The sequence below is a fragment of the Hirundo rustica genome, chromosome 14 (genome assembly GCF_015227805.2).
Source record: "Hirundo rustica isolate bHirRus1 chromosome 14, bHirRus1.pri.v3, whole genome shotgun sequence".
Lineage (NCBI taxonomy): Eukaryota > Metazoa > Chordata > Aves > Passeriformes > Hirundinidae > Hirundo > Hirundo rustica.
Window position 1 is genome coordinate 7,090,078 of NC_053463.1, and position 17,535 is coordinate 7,107,612.

General features: G+C 47.8%; 2 protein-coding genes across 18 annotated transcripts; one reads left to right on the plus strand and one right to left on the minus strand.

The window, feature by feature from the left end:
- Positions 1-1,752: 1,752 nt before the first annotated feature.
- On the plus strand, positions 1,753-17,299 carry HNRNPH1 (heterogeneous nuclear ribonucleoprotein H1). 17 transcript variants are annotated; one of them, XM_040078201.1, is made up of 16 exons: positions 1,753-1,814; positions 2,395-2,506; positions 8,458-8,517; positions 9,281-9,418; positions 10,266-10,421; positions 10,624-10,767; positions 12,268-12,406; positions 13,404-13,582; positions 13,812-13,883; positions 13,962-14,095; positions 14,262-14,397; positions 14,567-14,650; positions 14,783-14,833; positions 15,163-15,246; positions 15,846-15,938; positions 16,519-17,299. In XM_040078201.1, exons 2-16 carry the CDS (start codon positions 2,458-2,460, stop codon positions 16,641-16,643), a joined length of 1,644 nt encoding a protein of 547 aa, XP_039934135.1. In that variant the 5' UTR covers positions 1,753-1,814; positions 2,395-2,457; the 3' UTR covers positions 16,644-17,299. The 17 variants fall into 17 exon arrangements, with proteins under 17 accessions (XP_039934135.1, XP_039934147.1, XP_039934143.1 ...); XM_040078213.1 differs by lacking the exon at positions 15,163-15,246 and having other exon boundaries at positions 16,404-17,299; XM_040078209.1 differs by lacking the exon at positions 15,163-15,246.
- LOC120759179 (deoxycytidine kinase 2) lies at positions 3,103-7,766 on the minus strand. Its single transcript, XM_040078220.2, has 7 exons — positions 7,547-7,766; positions 6,787-6,902; positions 6,193-6,386; positions 5,833-5,980; positions 5,480-5,595; positions 4,082-4,181; positions 3,103-3,406 (listed from the first exon to the last, which is right to left on the minus strand). Exons 1-7 carry the CDS (start codon positions 7,644-7,646, stop codon positions 3,359-3,361), a joined length of 822 nt encoding a protein of 273 aa, XP_039934154.1. The 5' UTR covers positions 7,647-7,766; the 3' UTR covers positions 3,103-3,358.
- Positions 17,300-17,535: the final 236 nt, after the last annotated feature.

The following is a 17,535-nucleotide window of genomic DNA, read 5'->3' on the forward strand; positions in this document are numbered from 1 at the left end:
CTTTATGCATCTCTCTGCAGACTGGACTGGGGCTCCTCTCCATGAACCTGGAGGGAATTTGGGATGCTGCACAGGGGCAGATTTCTACTCTGGAGACCACCTCTTCACCCATTTTCTACCTGATGCACTACAACGCCCAGCAGGCTGAGCTTGGCTTGGATTATGACCCTCACTCCCCCAGCTAACTTGAATGAGGCGAAACCTTCTGGGAATGCAAATGGGAAAATGAGAGCAGCTCCTCTCCCCTGTCGTCTGGGCAGCAAGTGTGCCTTTGTCCATTGCAGGAATGAAACTGAACTTCTGAAGTAGAACAAAGCCCTTTCAGGAAAAAACATGTACCCAGAGGTACAGCATGAGCTGTGACAGACACACTGGAGTTCACCTGGGTCTGTTGGAGGGGAAGGTGTCCAGGTGTCAGGTTCACACCATAAAACAAAAAGCCAGGTAAACACGATGCCTGAGTTCTAGAAGACATCATGGAAGAAAGATCCTATATGGATATTTTCAGGAAGATTTTAATCTCCTGTCTCCCTCTGTGCACATGCTCACATACCATGGGACAACCCCCATGTGCAAAAGCACTTAACCAGCCAGGGTCTCTGAGGAAAAGGGCTGCTCTGTTAGCAGTAATTCTATTTGAATTTTTAATTATTTTTGTCTTTCAAACACAGCATATACATTGGCTAGTCACAACTCTTCTGATAACTGTTTACATCTTTGCTTGCCCCTGCTGCTCTTGCTTCCCTTGGAAGTGGCTGTGCCAAACTTACTGTGGGATAGGTCAAAGGCAGGCTGAGTTTTTTCCTAAGATTAGTAGCAGTTACATATTTGCAGAAAGAAGTCATATGACCTTTCTTCTAACTCTGGAAGGCTATCCAGAACTTCTTGTCAGTGTGAACGCAGGATGATTTTAATTTCCTAAGAGACCTCTAAAGAGAGGTCTTACATCAGAATGCTGTTTAACTAAATAAACATAAGATCAAGAAAATATTAGGCAAAACAGGGTTCATTTGTCATTGTAAATTAGATAGCAAGAGAACAGACATTACATCTCTCTTTAAAGCCATTTAATCATGTGGATGCATAAACATTTTCTGTCCTTTTTCAAATGCAGTAATGGGGACTAAAAATACCAATCAGGACTAATAAAATGACACATAGTAAATGTATCCCAGTGTATGAATATTAATACACACTACAAAAAGCCAAAAATTATCATTATCACACTGCTAGAAACGCCAAGGCCTCAACGAGGATTAGCAAAGGGATTTGCTTTACACTCACTAACACTGGGCCAGAAACAAAGCTTAGAGACGATGCCACACCTCCACAGTCCTAAGGCCACTTATTATCTGTTCAATACCACAGCAAGGCTCCCTTGCAGCTATTTTAACCCGAAGCTGCTTCAGCTCATGACTCTTTGTGGAGAGGGTCGGTCTGGTTGGGAGAGCGTGGTCTGAGGGCACGCGAGAAGCGGCCATTCCCAGCACCCACTCGGGGATTCCAGGGGCAGCTCCAGCACAGGAACCTCCTGCGCCAAACCAAGCAGCCCCAGCAGCGCCTGAGCGGGGCCCGCTCGGATCGGGCTGAGCTCCCCACGCCCGGCCTGCCAAACAGCGGCCCCCGCGACTGCTGGGGAGCCCTCAAGGCCTCCCCGGCCAGGCCCGCGCAGGCCCCGCCGGGCCCAGGCCCCGCCGTGCCCGGCCCCCGCCGCGGCGGGAGGCGGAGCCGAGCCCAGCTGACACGGGCGGCGGGCGGTGCTGCAGTGCGCGGAGCCGCCGATCGCCGCCGGAGCCCCGCGGCTGCAGCTCGCCGTGAGCGGGGGTTCCGGGGCAATGGGGACAAGCGGGGGGCGGCGGGGCGGGTGGGGGGGGGGGACGGACAAGGCCGCCGCCATCTTCGGGAACCGGGGAGCGGAACGGGCGGGGGCGGGACTCGAACCGGAGCCGAGGCCGGGGGCAGAGACTCGAACTTGGGTCCCGGAGGACTCGAACTTGTGTCCCCCGGCGGGCGAAGGGGCTCGGGGGGTTCGCGGGGCCCCTAGGGCGGTCGCGCGCTCCCCCCTCCATTATTTCCCCCTTCCCCTCCGCACCCCCCCGCACCGCGCGCGCGGGGGGCCGGACGTGACTGGCTGCGTTCAATTTGTCACGCGGCCATTGGCTGGCGGGGGCGGGCGGCGCGTGACGTCAGCTCGCGGCGCTGCGCGGCCGGCGGCCATTTATAGGCGCGGAGCGGGCGCTGCGCAGCCCGAGCGAGCGGGGGGTACCGGGAGCACCGGCAGCTGCATCGCGGCCCATCCCCGCGGGAGTGCTGAGAAACGCCCGGCGGAGCCCCCATCCGTCTTCCCCGAGCTCCGCTTCGGCCGCCGCTGAGCTTTTGTTTCTGTTCGCGCAGCGCCTCAGCGCCCCCGCCCAGCTTTGTTCTTCTCGCGGCCCCTGCGGGGAAGGCGCGGCCAAGATGGACCCTTGTCACACCGAGGAGACCGAGGGCGAGATCCCCGGCTTGGGTAAGGCCTAGCGATGGCGGGCGGGGAGGGCTTGGCGGGAGGGAATGGGAGGGGGCGGGGGTGGGCTATCGGACCCTCGTGGTGCGGCTCGCCCGGGCCCGGTGCCGCGGAGGCCTCACGGTGGCGCGGGGGAGGAGGAGGAGGAGGGGGGGGAGCGGCGGGGACGGGCCCGGCCGCGTGCGTCGCTCAACCCGCACCCCCCCCGCCGCGTGCGTCGTGTCGGGCGGGGCCGCGGGGGCTCTTCGGGGTCGCTGTTCCGCCTCCACCGCCGCTGACCGCCCCCGCCGGCCCTCCCCGTGCTGGGGAGGGGGGGTGGGCGTGAGATCGCAAACGAGATAAGCGTAAATTACAGTTTATTACAGGTCTAACGTCCAGCCTTAAGTAGCGTAAATCCGGTGGAAACGGCCACTCAGTAAAGCAGAAGTTGAAAGTAAAGGTTTCTGGACGCCATAACAGTCTCGTCTTAAAATGGTGAACCCGTGCCAGTTATTGCAAAACAACCCTGCTCAGCGCCTGCTCTGTGTTTACTGGGTGTCGGCCTCTGACGATCGCTGAGCTGCCCCGTGGGGAGAGCCACTCGAGAGGCAGTAGGACTTTTAAAATCTTTATTAAACAGCAGAGAATATACAGGGAACAAAAACATTATCAAATCACCCCATATTTATTCGTTTTAGCTTTACATAACGATTTATCAAAACCCACAGAGCTCAGACAAGGAAAAAAATAAACAAAACCCGAACTTCATTTTTACATTTCATTTTAGGCTTGCTTTAAAATAAGCTATACAAGTAATGCCTTTGCTTAAAGTAAATATTTGAACACACAGATTGTTAGGTGGACTTCAGGGACTTGTTATTTGAATTCTTTTTCATCTTCTAAAGAAGTTAGGAACGACTTGACCTATGGAAAAAAGGTATATGTATTATTTGGCGTATTAAAAGCTAAAGTACTAGGCTTTTCCCTTTATATGGGAATAAATTCTGTTACTATAGTTTTCCAGTGATGTTTTGCCCCTACATTTAGTTTATGACCTGAAGTGCATGTGGCCTTTCAGAGGGGCAAGGTAGAAGATGGCATGCCTGAGTGGCTGTTTAAAACTAAGCTATTAATTGCTGGTTTCCGTGAAGATGTAATGACAAATACCTCTACAATTGATCACTGTGCTCCCCTTCCCAGTTTATTTAGAGCTGCCTAATTGAGGGAATTAGTCTTGGCTTACAGGAAACATTCTTCAGTAATCTCAAATTGATGACCCAGGACAAGATGAAGAAAATGGCTTATAGGGTTTGCTAGGAGAGCACTTCCTCATGCTTCTAACTATTAGGTGGATTTCTTTCTGTTTTTTCCCCATGGACTGGCTAAACTACTCCACCTGAATTTCTTTCAGCATTTACTTCTCAAGTCTTGCCGTTCCTTGGAACTAGTAAACACCATTTTGACTGAAGTGACCTCTTTTAGTACCACTTTGTCTCCTCAAATCGTTATTTACTCTCTCCCAAGTTTGTTTGGAAGTGTTACTGCTTGCATGGTGAAAAGCGGATACACCCACCCCCCCCCCCAATCTTTGATACTTACTTTATCAATCAGGTACTCCTGTTTAATTTTATCGTTCTTGAAATCCTTACTAACATCCAAAACTAGAATAGGAATGTCCTTAATGTTCTCAAAATCAACTCTGAAATGGAAGAACATAGTTTGAGTAAACACTACATGAAATAATGTGCATTTAAGACCCCTGCTCTTGATTACCACATGCACCTGAGATGTTAAAGCTGATGCTTGTTGTTAGTTGCTCTTCATGTATTTCACTAATATGGACTCTTCAGTATCTATATGTAATGTACAAGGGAAGGGAAGATAGTTTTTACCTTAATTTCTTTCATCTCATTCTTGTCACGGAATTAATTACCAGGATCCAATTTTGTAAGATGGAGTGTTTTTTTTAAAAAAAAACTCCCTTGCCCTGTGTCTCTCTCACCTAATCCACTTACCAAGAAGCATTTTTAAAGCTTCCTTTCATAAGGATGACCTCTTTAACAGGCTGTAAGTCTGGTATTTAAAATGTCTTGGACATAAGCAAGACCATTTTGGCTTCAGTTTAGGAACAGATGGGAGCAGTAGTCTTTCTTCTGAATGTGGAAGACATTTCTAAAACACAGTACGTGTGCTGAGCAACATTCTAAGTTGTGCTTGCACACTTAAGTGTTCCTATTACAAACACAGGAAGTGCTTGCTTATGAGTTTGGAATGAGTTCACAACGTAAACATTCCCCAAATTCCATGTTATGCACTGCTTTCTGTCTCCTAAGCATTTGGGTCATCCTATGTGAAACTTTAGCATGTAGATCAAACTGATAATGTACTTTTCCTGGAATTGTAATGCTTCCCATTCAGTAGATTATTTTGGACTCCTCTAGGGAAATATCTAGAGTCTGCTTTCATGTTTGGAGATTTCTTAGATGGGAAGGCCAGTAAAAGTCAATAAGGAAGTTGAGGGAAGGTGTGCAGAGATCACTCAGTTGCTGATTAGGTTTCTTGTGTGTAACAGGTCTGCCAAAAGCCTTTCTGATCATTGTTCAAATTGAAGTTAGGATTAATATTTAAACTTCATGTAGAAATATAGTCCTGCTAGTTTAAAGGTACTTGGGGCCTTGTCTGCCCTTTACATTGCAACAGAAACTGCATGCTGAGAAATAATATGATTGGCCCCTGAATGCTATTTGAAGTGTCCTATTCCTGAGTCCTTCCAATTAGTAAAATCCATATCCTTGCTGAAGTTACGACTGTAAGGCTTCCTAGTTGAAGCTAATGCTAAACAAAGGTTTCAAATTAGGTGAAGTTCCATCTCTTGAAACCTGTGGTTGTAAGTTCATCCAACTGCCTGAGTGAAGCTATACTTGATAAAACTAAAGCTTAAAGTAGGAAAGAGCCTTGCCTGCAAGTTGAAACTTGTTAGAGAAAATGGATTCCTACCTCATAGTCCTTTCATGAAGCCAGGTTTCATGTTTATAGTGCAGGTTTTCCAAATACTCAAGCTCAATTCCTTGCTCCTCTTCTCTTCCCCTCATCTGTAGCCTTTCCATGCATTTCTGGGGGGGAAAAAAAAAGTACAAACCTTGTCATTAATCATATGTTGTAGGTTAAATCAGCTAAACGGATCAAGTGGCCCTTAACTTGGAAGGACTAATGCTAGACATTAGTGAGCATTAATTTTAAATGCTTGGCTGAACATAAACGAGTCAAATCTAGAATAACTTTTTTGTGCCCTCTTAAGCCCCTGGAAAAGGAAATTTGAACTGAAAAGCCTCCATTTTTAGTGAGCATACCTGAGGTGTGGTTCTGAGATAGATCATGCCATCCAGTTCTATATCTGATTGAAACTGATTCAAAAGCCATGTGTGCCAGTCCTGATAAATAGACCACTCTGTTTCACTGATGTTTCCAGACTCGAACAGGTTAGAAGCAAACACGTATCTGCAATGAAAGACATCAGTCTCATGCCAGGAATGACAGAAGTGAGCTCCCAAAGCAATTGTCATTAGAACAGAATGATGGTATTGAAAAAAGTCTTAATCAAGCTTGCTCCTTTGCAGGTATTAGTTTAGGTATCAAGTGTTTCCTCAGCTCCACGTCTTTAAACACCTGGAAGCTGCTAATGTGAGTTCTTGTGCTGTGAGAGTAATTACCTGTCACTGTATACAGATCTTTCGAAAAATTGCACTGGATGTTCTGCTTCATGTAGCTTGGCTGAGACTGGTTTTAATTGTGCTTTTACTCGGCTCAAGCAAGCATAAGTCTGAAATGTGTAAGCCCATCTTGTGGGTTTGTCATACAGCATTTGAAGTAAGTTTCCTCCACTCTTCTGAGATGTTGAAAGTTCCTAGAAGGCAAGAAAATAAAGTTAATATGAATGTACTGCATTTCTCAGTCCAGAATTCTGATATGTTTAGGTACGAATTCTTGGCTTTCTTTTTATTACTAAGAAAATGCTTAGGTGTAGGACCCAAGAGACTTTTTCCTCAGGTGATGGTAGTTTTCATGACAGCTTCTTTGAGTAGTTTGAGTTCCAGATTTTAGTGTGATTCCCGTGGAGTATGGGATGTGATTTAGAATATACATTCAGTAGTATCTTGCCTTTACAATTTGGGTGCCTGACCAACTGTGGTATGATAGTGGGGATGACTCTGGTTGCTGCAGACTAAGTATAGCTGGATTTTGGCATAGCTCCCTCTCCGTGCAACTCCGTGCAGTTTCTTCTGTCCCAAATCCTGCGCACCTACCTCATCCTCATTCTCGGCTGTCTGGATGTTGCACCACTTAGCGATGGGCTCAGGGATGATCTCCCACTCATCGCTGTGTTTCTCCAGCAGCCTGACAAACGTTGACTTCCCCGCAGCTGCGGAAGATTAGAGCAGTTCACAAAGGGTTCGGGGTTTGTTTGCTCTGGTGCTGCTGATGGACCGGGGGCAGTTTGAGGGTTGTTAGTTAGTGGCTGTTGGGGAGAGAGGCCGGCGGGGTGCGCCGAGGAGCAAACAGCGCTAATCTGCTGCGCCAGAGGGGCCGCGCCCGTGCGATAAGGGCAGCCGAGGAGCAGCCGACATTTTAGGAGCTGCCGTGGCGGGCGGAGCTTGGGATGAGAGCGAGGGAGCGGCTGCGCAGGCGCTGGGACTTGGCGCGGGCGGGCGGGCGCGAACGAGCGCTGCAGCCCCGGGCGGGCCAGGGGGCATCGGGGGTTTGTTTGTGCTCCCGAGCCCGCCCTGCGCCTTGGTGTGACTGACGGCCACCCTGCCGGGAGGCTCCCCATCCGCCCCCAGCCTTGCTCCGGGTTCGCGTCCCGGTGCGGTTCTCCCTGCAGAACCCCCGCTGCCCGCAGAGCCGGAGGGACAAGCGCCGCAGCCGCCCCTCTCTCTCCCAGTTCCCCCCGGCATCGCAGCTCCTTGGGGTGCTCTCGGCCTGACACCCCTCACCCCACACACCTCCTCCTTCTCCCCCCCGGACTCCCCTACCCCCCTGAGCCGCCTCCCGCACCGCCGAGCTCACCGATGTTCCCCTCGATGGAAACCTTCCTGATGCGCTTCTGGAAGCTGGATTCGAGGGAGCCGGCGGGGCTCTGGCAGTGCCGCTTGGCGGGGGTAGACATGGCCGTGCCGAGCGGGAACTCACGGGGTTCCCAACCGCTCCAGCGCACTTTAAGCGTCCCGCCAGGCGGGTGGGCGGGATGGCCGCTTCCCGCCAGTCCTCCCCGGGAAGAGGCGGAGGCGCTGCCCCCTCCCCCGCCGCCGCTGTCCCGCTCCTGCCCAGATCCTACCGCCACGGTGTTACAAAATGGGCGTTCGGCAAGTGAAATGGAGAAGAGAGCTTTGTGCAGGAAGTGACTGTAGCACGGTTCCACTTACTGATCTAATTTGCATTTCAGTAAACGAGTTCGCCATGTTGTTTGATTTATTTACATAAACTTGAGCATGCATTTAAAAAAAAAGTCAAAAAGCCTCCAGCTGTGAGGGTGGGGTAGTCGTTAGTCCGGAACACATTAAACAGTTACGTGAGAAATGCGGCAGTGTAGGCTCGTAGTTTGTTTTGGTACTGACTGGAGAAGAAACACTTGTGGATGAGTGGTATTCATCCTGGAGACTACTCGAAGCAGCTTCTGGGCTCCAAATACCTATGCCGGGGCTCTGGGAGCCTGCTTAACTCCAGGCATGGGTCCTCTGTCACCTGTGAAAACTAAGTTAAAACATGAGCTGGCTATCCAAGGGGGAAGGGGATGGAGGATTCTTAGATGATGAGTTATTCCAGTTTACCCTTTCCTCCTCGGTAATACTGAGATTCGAGGTGAAATCTAGCTAGGTCTGGTGTGTTTGGAGGAAATGGGAGGGAATTAACTTTTCCGTTCTTTTATGATAATTGTGACCCATTGTCTCTTCTTTCCCCATCTCCTCCAAACACACCAGGCTTCAGTGACCGAAGCGAGCAGATTGTTTCACGTGGGGTAGCGTCAGCCTTTGAAGCTGGTAAGTGCTAGTTCCCACGCACGGTGTGTGCAGCCAGAGCGCTCCGCTGTCCGCGCCGCGGGGGGGACCGCGCCGGGCCGGGGCGGGGGCGGCAGCGCGCGGGGCATGCGCAGTGCGGCGAGCGGCACTCAGCGCGCGCGGGGCCGGGGCTTTGTTCGGCGCGGCGGGCGGCGCGTGCGCACAGGCGGCGCGCGGGGGCTCGGGGGCGGGGCCGGGCCCCGCCGGGGCACGTGCGCCCCTCACCCTCCCCGGCCGCGCCGCTGCCGGTCCGGTGCTCGGCTCGGGGCTCGCGGTGCTTTGTACTCGCCGGCCGCACGCTGCTCTTTGCCAACCGGCCGCGGGCGTTGCGCCATCGCCGGGGGCCGCGGGCCCGCCCGGGCGGCGTCTGGGACCGCGCTCTTTGTGCGGAGGAAGGCCCGGCCCAGCGGAAGCGGGAGCACCCGCCGCCATTTCCTAGCGCGCTCTCGCCACAGGCTCGCCCGCTCGCTGCCGCCTGACCGGGACTAGGCGCTCTCCGGACAGCGGATCAGGCTCGGAGCCCTAGAACCAGCGCGGAGCCCCACCATGTGTGCGTGCGGGGAAGGGGCAGGGCGCGGGCCGGGGGCGGGAGCGGCGCCGTGTGTGTCAGGCGGCAGCGCCCGAGGCAGAGGAGGATCAGGGAGGGCCGGGGCACAGGCCAGGGGGGCCGCCGGGCGCTCTGAGGGGGTGCGGGTGGCGGCCGTGCGGAGCAGCATCTCAGAAGGGCTCGTTCTGGTCTTTCTAGCAACCACAGAAGCAGAGACGGAGCAGAGCCTCACCCCCAATGTGATGCTCAACTCGGAGAGCAGCGAGGGATATGTGGTGAAAGTCCGGGGGCTGCCTTGGTCCTGCTCCACCGAGGAGGTGCAGAGGTTCTTCTCCGGTAAGTGGGACTGTAGGGGGATAAGAGATGTGGGAGAGGGGCTGGACTCTGCTGTCAGTTCTGGGTCCCTACCAGGGACACTGTGGCAGTGGGAGTGTTGTAATGAGCAGTTGCAGGAAGTGTCAGTAGCCAGTTTTAATTTGTAGTGCAACAAGTACTTCAGCTAGAACCTGGTGTGCAAAGCCACGTTCATGCCAGCGGGAACTCAACACAAAAGAGCTTAGTCTGAGCTACGGGGATAGCCACAACTGCCTTTGCTGCTTGAGCAACCAGGAGAGAGAAGGTTTCGCTATAAAAAAAGTTCCACCTGAAGCAAGAATTTTGAAGCTAAATCAGTTTAGTTCTTGTATTGTCCCAGTAGACTCTTGTTAAGTGTTTAGTGTGTGTATCCTTCCCCAAATTAATAACATTCCGCAGTAATAAATAGTGGTGATAAATACATGCTTCCTGCAATAACTGGAGCTTTTGAAACTGCTTCAGGAACTTGATCTATTGGTCTTGGTTCTGATTTAGTTTGCTACACTTACACTGACTGTTACTATGCCTTATTTCATGCTAATAAGAAAGTTAAGATCAAAAGCAGGATGGTATGTTCAACTTGAAGCAGAAAAGCTTTGAAAATAGCTAACTTGCAGTTTACCATAATGATCTGTTGGCTTGACTAGAATGGTAACTTTAGTTAGTGTCTTAGTTAATTGTAATTTTTTAATTTGTAACAAGAATGCTGCAGGTTTTCTTCATATAATTGCTACACAGTATCAACTTTTTGTTTTTAGGCTGAAACTTTCAAAGTAACACTATTCCTGTAATAATTAAAGTAATGCTGGGCTTTCTGTTTCATTTTCAGATTGCAAAATTCTGAATGGGGCCCTGGGTATCCGTTTCATCTACACCAGGGAGGGCAGACCAAGTGGAGAAGCATTTGCTGAACTTGAGTCAGAGGAGGATGTGAAATTGGCCCTGAAAAAAGACAGAGAAACAATGGGACACAGATATGTTGAAGGTTTGACTCAGTTGGTCTAGTAACTGACTACACTGTGTTTGTGCTTGATGGGTTTTTGGTTAATTGCTTTTTTTTGTCTATTTAAAATGCATGTGAAAGGACAAATGGACTTGCATATCATAAAGTTGACTAGTTTCAAGGCAAATGACTTCTAAAAAACTTCCTTAATCCAGAATGCATTAATTCTAAGTGCCTTTTACAGTTTTCAAGTCAAACAACGTTGAAATGGATTGGGTTCTGAAGCATACTGGTCCCAACAGCCCTGATACAGCTAATGATGGTTTTGTACGTCTTAGAGGACTCCCATTTGGCTGTAGTAAAGAAGAAATTGTACAGTTTTTTTCAGGTATGTCGGATAAAAGTAGTAGCTGTAGCACTATTGGTTTATGCAAAAAAACCCCAACAGACCAAGCAAGCATGGATTGCCCAGTATTATTCCAACAGTATTATCATGGGTATTAAAAGTAAATAAACCAGTTCTTCACTAGTTTTCTGGGCATGAGGAATCCTTTGGATTACTTCCTAAAGTACTTGATAATTAAGTAATTTAGGGAATGCCAAAAAGGTACTCAAATTTATACTTGGTGGGACATACTGTTCCAAGTAAGGATTATAGAAAAGTGTCTTGCTTTCCAAGTAAAGCTGAACAGTTCATGTAGGAGGATATTTCCACCCCCAGCCTTGGCTGATTTGGCCCTGGTCAGTGAAGGATGTAGAACAGCCTCACAACTGGGCTCTGTGTGAGGAGCAGGTTCTCAGTAAGGGCCCATGATCTCTTCCCAGCATAGAGTTAGTATTGAATGAAATTCAGAGAAACCCTGCTGAACTCTCCCCAAGTACAGATATACAAGTTTGCCCCTTTCTCTTCCTGTGGGGAAAAACACTTACCCAGACCCTTGATGTTGCCTAGCTCAGTGTTATTGTACATGAAGAGATAATGTCTTGTTTTGACTAATTTTTACTTTTTTTGCAGCTGTTTTATGTTTTACAAACTGGAATTAGACTATTAAAATGTCTGAGAATGGAATCTGTTGATTGTTTAGGATTTCACTTGTTATTATTTTTGAAATACTAGATTTCTAAATGTTTTGCTATAACAAGATATGATTGAGCTTGCTGTTTTGCTTTAAAATACAGTAGAAATATTTCCAGTTTTACAATCTCAGAACTTGTTTTTTGTTTTCTCAATTGGTGATATGAACAAGAGCAATTTCTAAGCATGTGCATTTTAAGCTGTTTTTTTCTAATGGTGAAGTAATTCAAGCTTTTAAAGTTGTTAATGTGCTTAATATATAAAATATGTTTCTTCTGTCCAGGAACTAATACTTGAAAATTACTTCATGATTTTTTTCTTAATTAAGCACTTCTAAAGATTAAAAAAAAAAAAAAAATCGATGCTGAAACTTAATGTTTGCATAGTTATTTTACCTAAAATGATTTCTAGTAAAATTATTTGTTCTATATAAAGCTGTTTTAACTTGCTGTGTTTGAATTTAAGTTTTCTTTAAAGTTCATCTTAAATACTTTCACAGAATTGACGAGGTTTGTAATAATGTGTGAAGTTCTTAACGCACCCTGCATTAGATGCCTTCTCTGAGGGGCTGTCCCTGACCCTTGGAGCATTTCTGAGCTCTGCAGGGTGGGTTAAGAACCTGAACTGAATGGTATGTGATCATGGAGCTCTTTGTTGACGTGCCTTTCTTATTCTGGTGTTCTAGAATCAACATACCATTCTCTTAAAAGTGTTTAAATTCTGGTGTTTTTAAAGCTATAAGAAAAAACTCATGACTGGGCTTGTGATGTTAATATTGCCCCCCTACTGGGGTTATTTGTCCTTGGGTTGAAGGGTTGGAAATCGTGCCAAATGGGATAACATTGCCGGTGGACTTCCAGGGGAGGAGTACGGGGGAGGCCTTCGTGCAGTTTGCTTCACAGGAAATAGCTGAAAAGGCTCTAAAGAAACACAAGGAAAGAATAGGGCACAGGTGGGGATGGATGGTTGGTTGGCTCTGTCACTTTTCTTATGGTAAACAATTAAATCCATATTCTCTCTTCTGAAAGTGATAACACCCAAATCAAAATAGAATTTTGGTCTCTAATTTGGTGATGAGTAAAGGTATTGATTGCTACAGTGTGTGTGACACAGACTGTTAAATCTACCCAAAAATACATGATAAAATTGGACTAAACTAAAATGTGCTTTGGAAAATGAGCAATTACAGGCATTCAAAACTATAGCTTGGAAATGACAAAGTTGAGAGACTATGGCTTTAACTTCTCAAATAGCACCAATTCTGCCTTTAGCTCTAAAGACATGCACAGTATTCTTACTACCATAAGAAAATGTGATACTTTCTAAACTTGTTTTATAAGTTGAAATGTAACAAATTTACTTACTTGTATTAATCTTCAATGTAATAAGTATAGCTTTCAAGAAATTGTCACAAAGGGTTTTATTCAATTTTACCTGTGACTATTTTTCATTGAAGCATGCCCTTTTTGCCTACGCTGAATCATTGAAGCATAGGCTGGGTTCAGTAGTACATGCAGAGCTTTCTGTGGCATCCTGATGGGTTAAACTCTCGGTGGAGATCGGGTTTTTAACCCTCTGTTTCCGTTGCCTCGAGCAACAGTGCTGAGTTGAGTGGACACTGGTCCCTCCTACATTGTTTGACTAACATTGTAAATTGGGGGGGAGGTGGGTGGGGAATCAGTATTGCTCCCCCACCCTTAAGGCTGGGATACTGCAAAGTATGAGGAGCACATAAACCCTTCAGTAATTTTAATTTCTTGAAAATAAGCTGATTTAAATGTAACATAGTGCTAATAATAGAATGTCATTGCCTACATAACGTAAGGAAACCTGGCTTAAAATTACTGCCAGTGTCAAGGCTATGACTAAGTAGCTTGTTGTAATGTGAAGTTGTGAGGTGTTTGTGGAAGGAATAGAAGACTGACTTCTCCCTGTGCAAACGCTTGTAGGTACATTGAGATCTTCAAGAGTAGTCGAGCAGAGGTGCGCACTCACTATGACCCTCCCCGCAAGCTGTTGGCCATGCAGAGACCTGGTCCGTACGACAGGCCCGGCCTGACGCGCGGATACAACAGTCTGGGTAGAGGAAGTAGCTTGGAGAGGATGAGGCGCGGAGCCTACGGAGGAGGTAAGTGCCCGGAGGCCCAGGGAGCTGCTGGTTTGAAAAGCAGCAACTCTTGGACCTGGTAGTGTCTCCCCATCTCTTTATGTGCCCTTGGCCTTAATTCTTGTAGAAGAAATGTTGTAGTAGTGGTTGTTTGCAGTGTGTACTGTGTATTTGGATCTTTCTGTAGTCGAAATGAAAGTTTATTTGGATCTTTGTGTAGTTGAAATGAACATGTCCAATCTGTTTCTAGGTTATGGAGGTTATGATGACTACAATGGGTATAATGATGGCTATGGGTTTGGTTCTGATAGATTTGGAAGAGGTAAGGATCTCTAATAGGAACAGTAACTGAACTTACGACATGTCCCAAAAGAAACTAAAATACATCTGAAAGACCTAGAATGGACTCTTTTCTCCGCAGGGATGTCGGACCACAGGTACGGCGACGGATCGTCCACCTTCCAGAGCACGACCGGCCACTGCGTCCACATGAGGGGTCTGCCCTACAGAGCCACGGAGAACGACATCTACAACGTGAGTGTCACCTGCTGCTCCCCAGCGCGCGGCTTCGGGTCCTGGGGTCCTTGTGGGGCACGCCAGCTGCGTTGCAGCTGGAGTGTTCCTCAGGAGAACGTGGCTTGTTGTAAACCCGAACTTTTGCATTGGTGCGTTTTAATCTGTGTGACTGTTCCATGTGTAGTTCTTCTCACCTCTGAACCCTGTAAGAGTACACATTGAAATTGGACCAGATGGCAGAGTAACCGGAGAGGCAGATGTTGAATTTGCTACTCATGAGGACGCAGTGGCTGCTATGTCCAAAGACAAAGCAAATATGCGTAAGTCCGACTGTTCGGAAGAGGCGGCTTCAGGGAGCTGACACTGCTGCAGTGCAGTGCATCTGCTGCAGCTGGAATGCCAAAGATTTCACTGCAGCTTCACTTGAAGTGAGACAGGCTGCATGGGTTTGGTGTGAAATGCTCTCATGGGAAAACTTTTTTCTTCCAGAACACAGATACGTAGAACTCTTCCTGAATTCTACAGCAGGAGGAACTGGTGGTGCCTATGGTAGTCAGATGATGGGAGCAATGGGTATGTAACAGTCTCACTGCACTTCCAAACAAGCGTTTGCTATTGAAGGAAGCTGGCTCATTTTGTACAGCTCCTGCTTATTGTGTGCCTGGCATCAAAACTGAAATTCAACATTCTGTCTTAATCACACAGTCAAGGAGTCGGAAGGGGTAGTCCAAGATTGGAACACTAGCACGTTGCCAGGTACATAAACCTTTTGAGAATACATTTGAACTTTAATAGGTTGAATAAACTTGTGGTGCTGAGTGTGGTGTGCCTGTTGGGATGAATGGCTTCTTTGGGAGCGTGGTAGTGCAGAATTGGGGAGATGCCTGTCCTTCTTATTCTCCTTCCCCTTCCCTACTGGGGATACCAGAACATAGTTCGGTGTTGGAGGATGTATCTGTGGCACGTGACCTGCCATTCAAGCTGAGAATGGTGGTGAGAGAGAGATACTTGGAATTGGGAGAAATTGTCTGAATTGCTCTGGCAAACCCCAAAATTGTTTAAAAATCTAAAATGTGTGTTTTCAGCACAAGTCTTAAATGCCTGTTGCTGTTGTGCCTCTAAGACAGATACCCTCCTGACACCCAGCTGGGCTGGTTTCGGAGATGAAGGTGGGGTTGGTTTCTGTGGGGGCTCCTTTCTTGAGGGTACTGGGGGGGTGGGGGTGGTGTGGATACACTGATGCTTTTATAGTATTTGGTTACAAAATGTTTGTAGTTTTAGTGCTGATACTGAAACTAGAGAAAGGAATGTAGGCAAGTGATGAGGTAAAGAGCAGTTAGTTTAAATGGAGATATCTGTGTCTGAGCCACAGCATTGCTGTGATGCGATGCACAGCCATTCTGGAGCAGGGCCATGTGCACAGTGAGTGGCTCCAATTAATGAGCTGCTGTGCCTCTGGAAGGGCAGCACTCCTGTGTGAGGTTCCTTAAAGCCAAGTTTAAGTCTTTTGGGGTGTGTTACAGTGCAGATCAGTCCTGTTTAGTATAGTCCACAGAAATTGTAAAAGTAACTTCTAAAGTTCTTGTTACTGCTTGATTGCAGGGATGTCTTTAGAAACCCCATCACATTCCTTGAGCATGTTAAACTTCCCTTGGTGTGAGCAAGGTAGTGCCAGAGTGCAGGGGCTGTTGGTTGGGTGAGGGTTGGGTGTTGATGATGAGCAGATCTTGACCGGCAAGGTCTTAATGTTTTTACCCTTAACTTGAAGGGAGCCAGTCCAGTTACGGTGCTCCAGGCAACCAGCAGCTGAGTGGGGGTTATGGAGGAGGATATGGAGGACAAAGCAGCATGAGTGGCTATGGTAAGAGCATTTCTTTGCTGGTTTCCATTGGGCTGGGTGCAGCAGGCATAACATGCCCTTCACTGGTGTTGAAGGGTTGTGTTATAACCTGGGCAGCACAGGCTCTGAAAGTTAAAGATGTGGATGTTGGGGAACTGGGGGGGAATCAATTCAATGCTGCAATGGGGAGCTGAGGGGCTGAGGGGGGAAATGTGGAAAACTTTTCTTTAAAGGGGAAGGAAATGCCAGTCTTAGACTTGCATTGCTCTGATCACTTCTTTTCTTAATCTGAAAGCTGGAGATCAGCTTTATTTAAACACAATACAAATGGGGGTGGGGGTCATGGGAGGCTGGGTCCTCCCTGTTCCTTCCCCCAGAGCAGTGGTAAAGCTCTGGCTCGGGAAGGGGGGTGATGCAGAGCTCGTGCTGTCGTTGAACATCCGATAACTGACTTTGGGTACGGAGCTGTAAACTGACACTTTGCAGCGTTGGGCACGGTAGACGGTATTTACGAGGTGGCCCAGCAAGGACAGGCGTTGGGGCAAGGATGCTTCGAGTCGGCCTGAGGCAGCTGTGAACCTGCTGTCGGTTTCCCCCTCAGACCCCGGGAGCCAGGGCGCCATGAACAGCAGCTACTACAGCAGTGGGAACCGCGCATCCATGGGAGTGAACGGCATGGGCGGCATGTCCAACATGTCCAACATGAGTGGTGGCTGGGGAATGTAACCAATCGCTGACTTTTGGTCACATCTTTTTTAAAAAACAAAAAAACAAAAAACTAAGTTTAACAGTTTTGCAATACGAGCTTGTGATTTATGCTTTACTGTAAGTGAATTCAGGATTGTTTTAAAACCTTTCAGGTTCAGTATTTTTGAACATACAGAAATGAACATTCATCTAGGATGTAATAACCAAGTAAAGACTATAACTGTTAAACAATTTGGAGCGTTTCTCAAGTTAGTTTTGTTGTAGGAGTGTATTTAAGCAGTAAGCGTATTTAGGTTAAAGCTGTTTGAATTATGTTAAATGTTGCTCTTATACCATATTACATCCGACACTGTTTTGAATACATGTTGAAAGAGACATGCTTTTTTGTAAAGAACAATATAGGAGCTGTGTCTGAAAATCAAAGTGAACATTTGGCATGTTAGTTCTAGTTTATTTCTTTTAATATCCTCTAAGGCATGTTAAAGCTTTTTTTTTTTTTAAGTTAATGGGGGAAACATGTTGAGACGCAATACGGCTACTTTAGGATTTTGGTCTTGGTGTTCGTATAAAATTCTGAGGCCTTGATTTAATCTTTCATTGTATTGTGATTTCCTTTTTAGGTGTATTGCGCTAAGTGAAACTTGTTAAATAAATCTTCCTTTTAAAAACTGGAATTTACTCCTTGACATTCTTCTTGTAACCACACTTGCACCCACGTCCTCTGTGATCGTTGTGCTCTTGCCGAGCAGTGACTGCTCACGGAGCGCTGATCATGGAGTGTTACAGTGGCAGCTGGGGGAGCAGAGGAAAGGACCCCTGCTGCTGGGGGTGCCCCATGGGCGTTGGTTCAAAGCACTGCATGGCTGTGCCCTGAGCAGGGGGGCTGGGAACCAAAACTGCTGGGGGGCAT

Coding starts and splice junctions, on each gene's coding strand:
- LOC120759179 (XM_040078220.2), bottom strand. CDS start 7,646: ATGTCTACCCCCGCCAAGCGGCACTGCCAGAGCCCCGCCGGCTCCCTC. Junction 5,596..5,832: donor ATCTCAGAACCACACCTCAG/GTATGCTCACTA, acceptor TTTCCCCCCCAG/AAATGCATGGAAAGGCTACA. Junction 3,407..4,081: donor AGGAGTACCTGATTGATAAA/GTAAGTATCAAA, acceptor TTTTTTCCATAG/GTCAAGTCGTTCCTAACTTC.
- HNRNPH1 (XM_040078201.1), top strand. CDS start 2,458: ATGGACCCTTGTCACACCGAGGAGACCGAGGGCGAGATCCCCGGCTTG. Junction 13,884..13,961: donor TTCTGATAGATTTGGAAGAG/GTAAGGATCTCT, acceptor TGAAAGACCTAG/AATGGACTCTTTTCTCCGCA. Junction 14,651..14,782: donor TCAGATGATGGGAGCAATGG/GTATGTAACAGT, acceptor TTAATCACACAG/TCAAGGAGTCGGAAGGGGTA.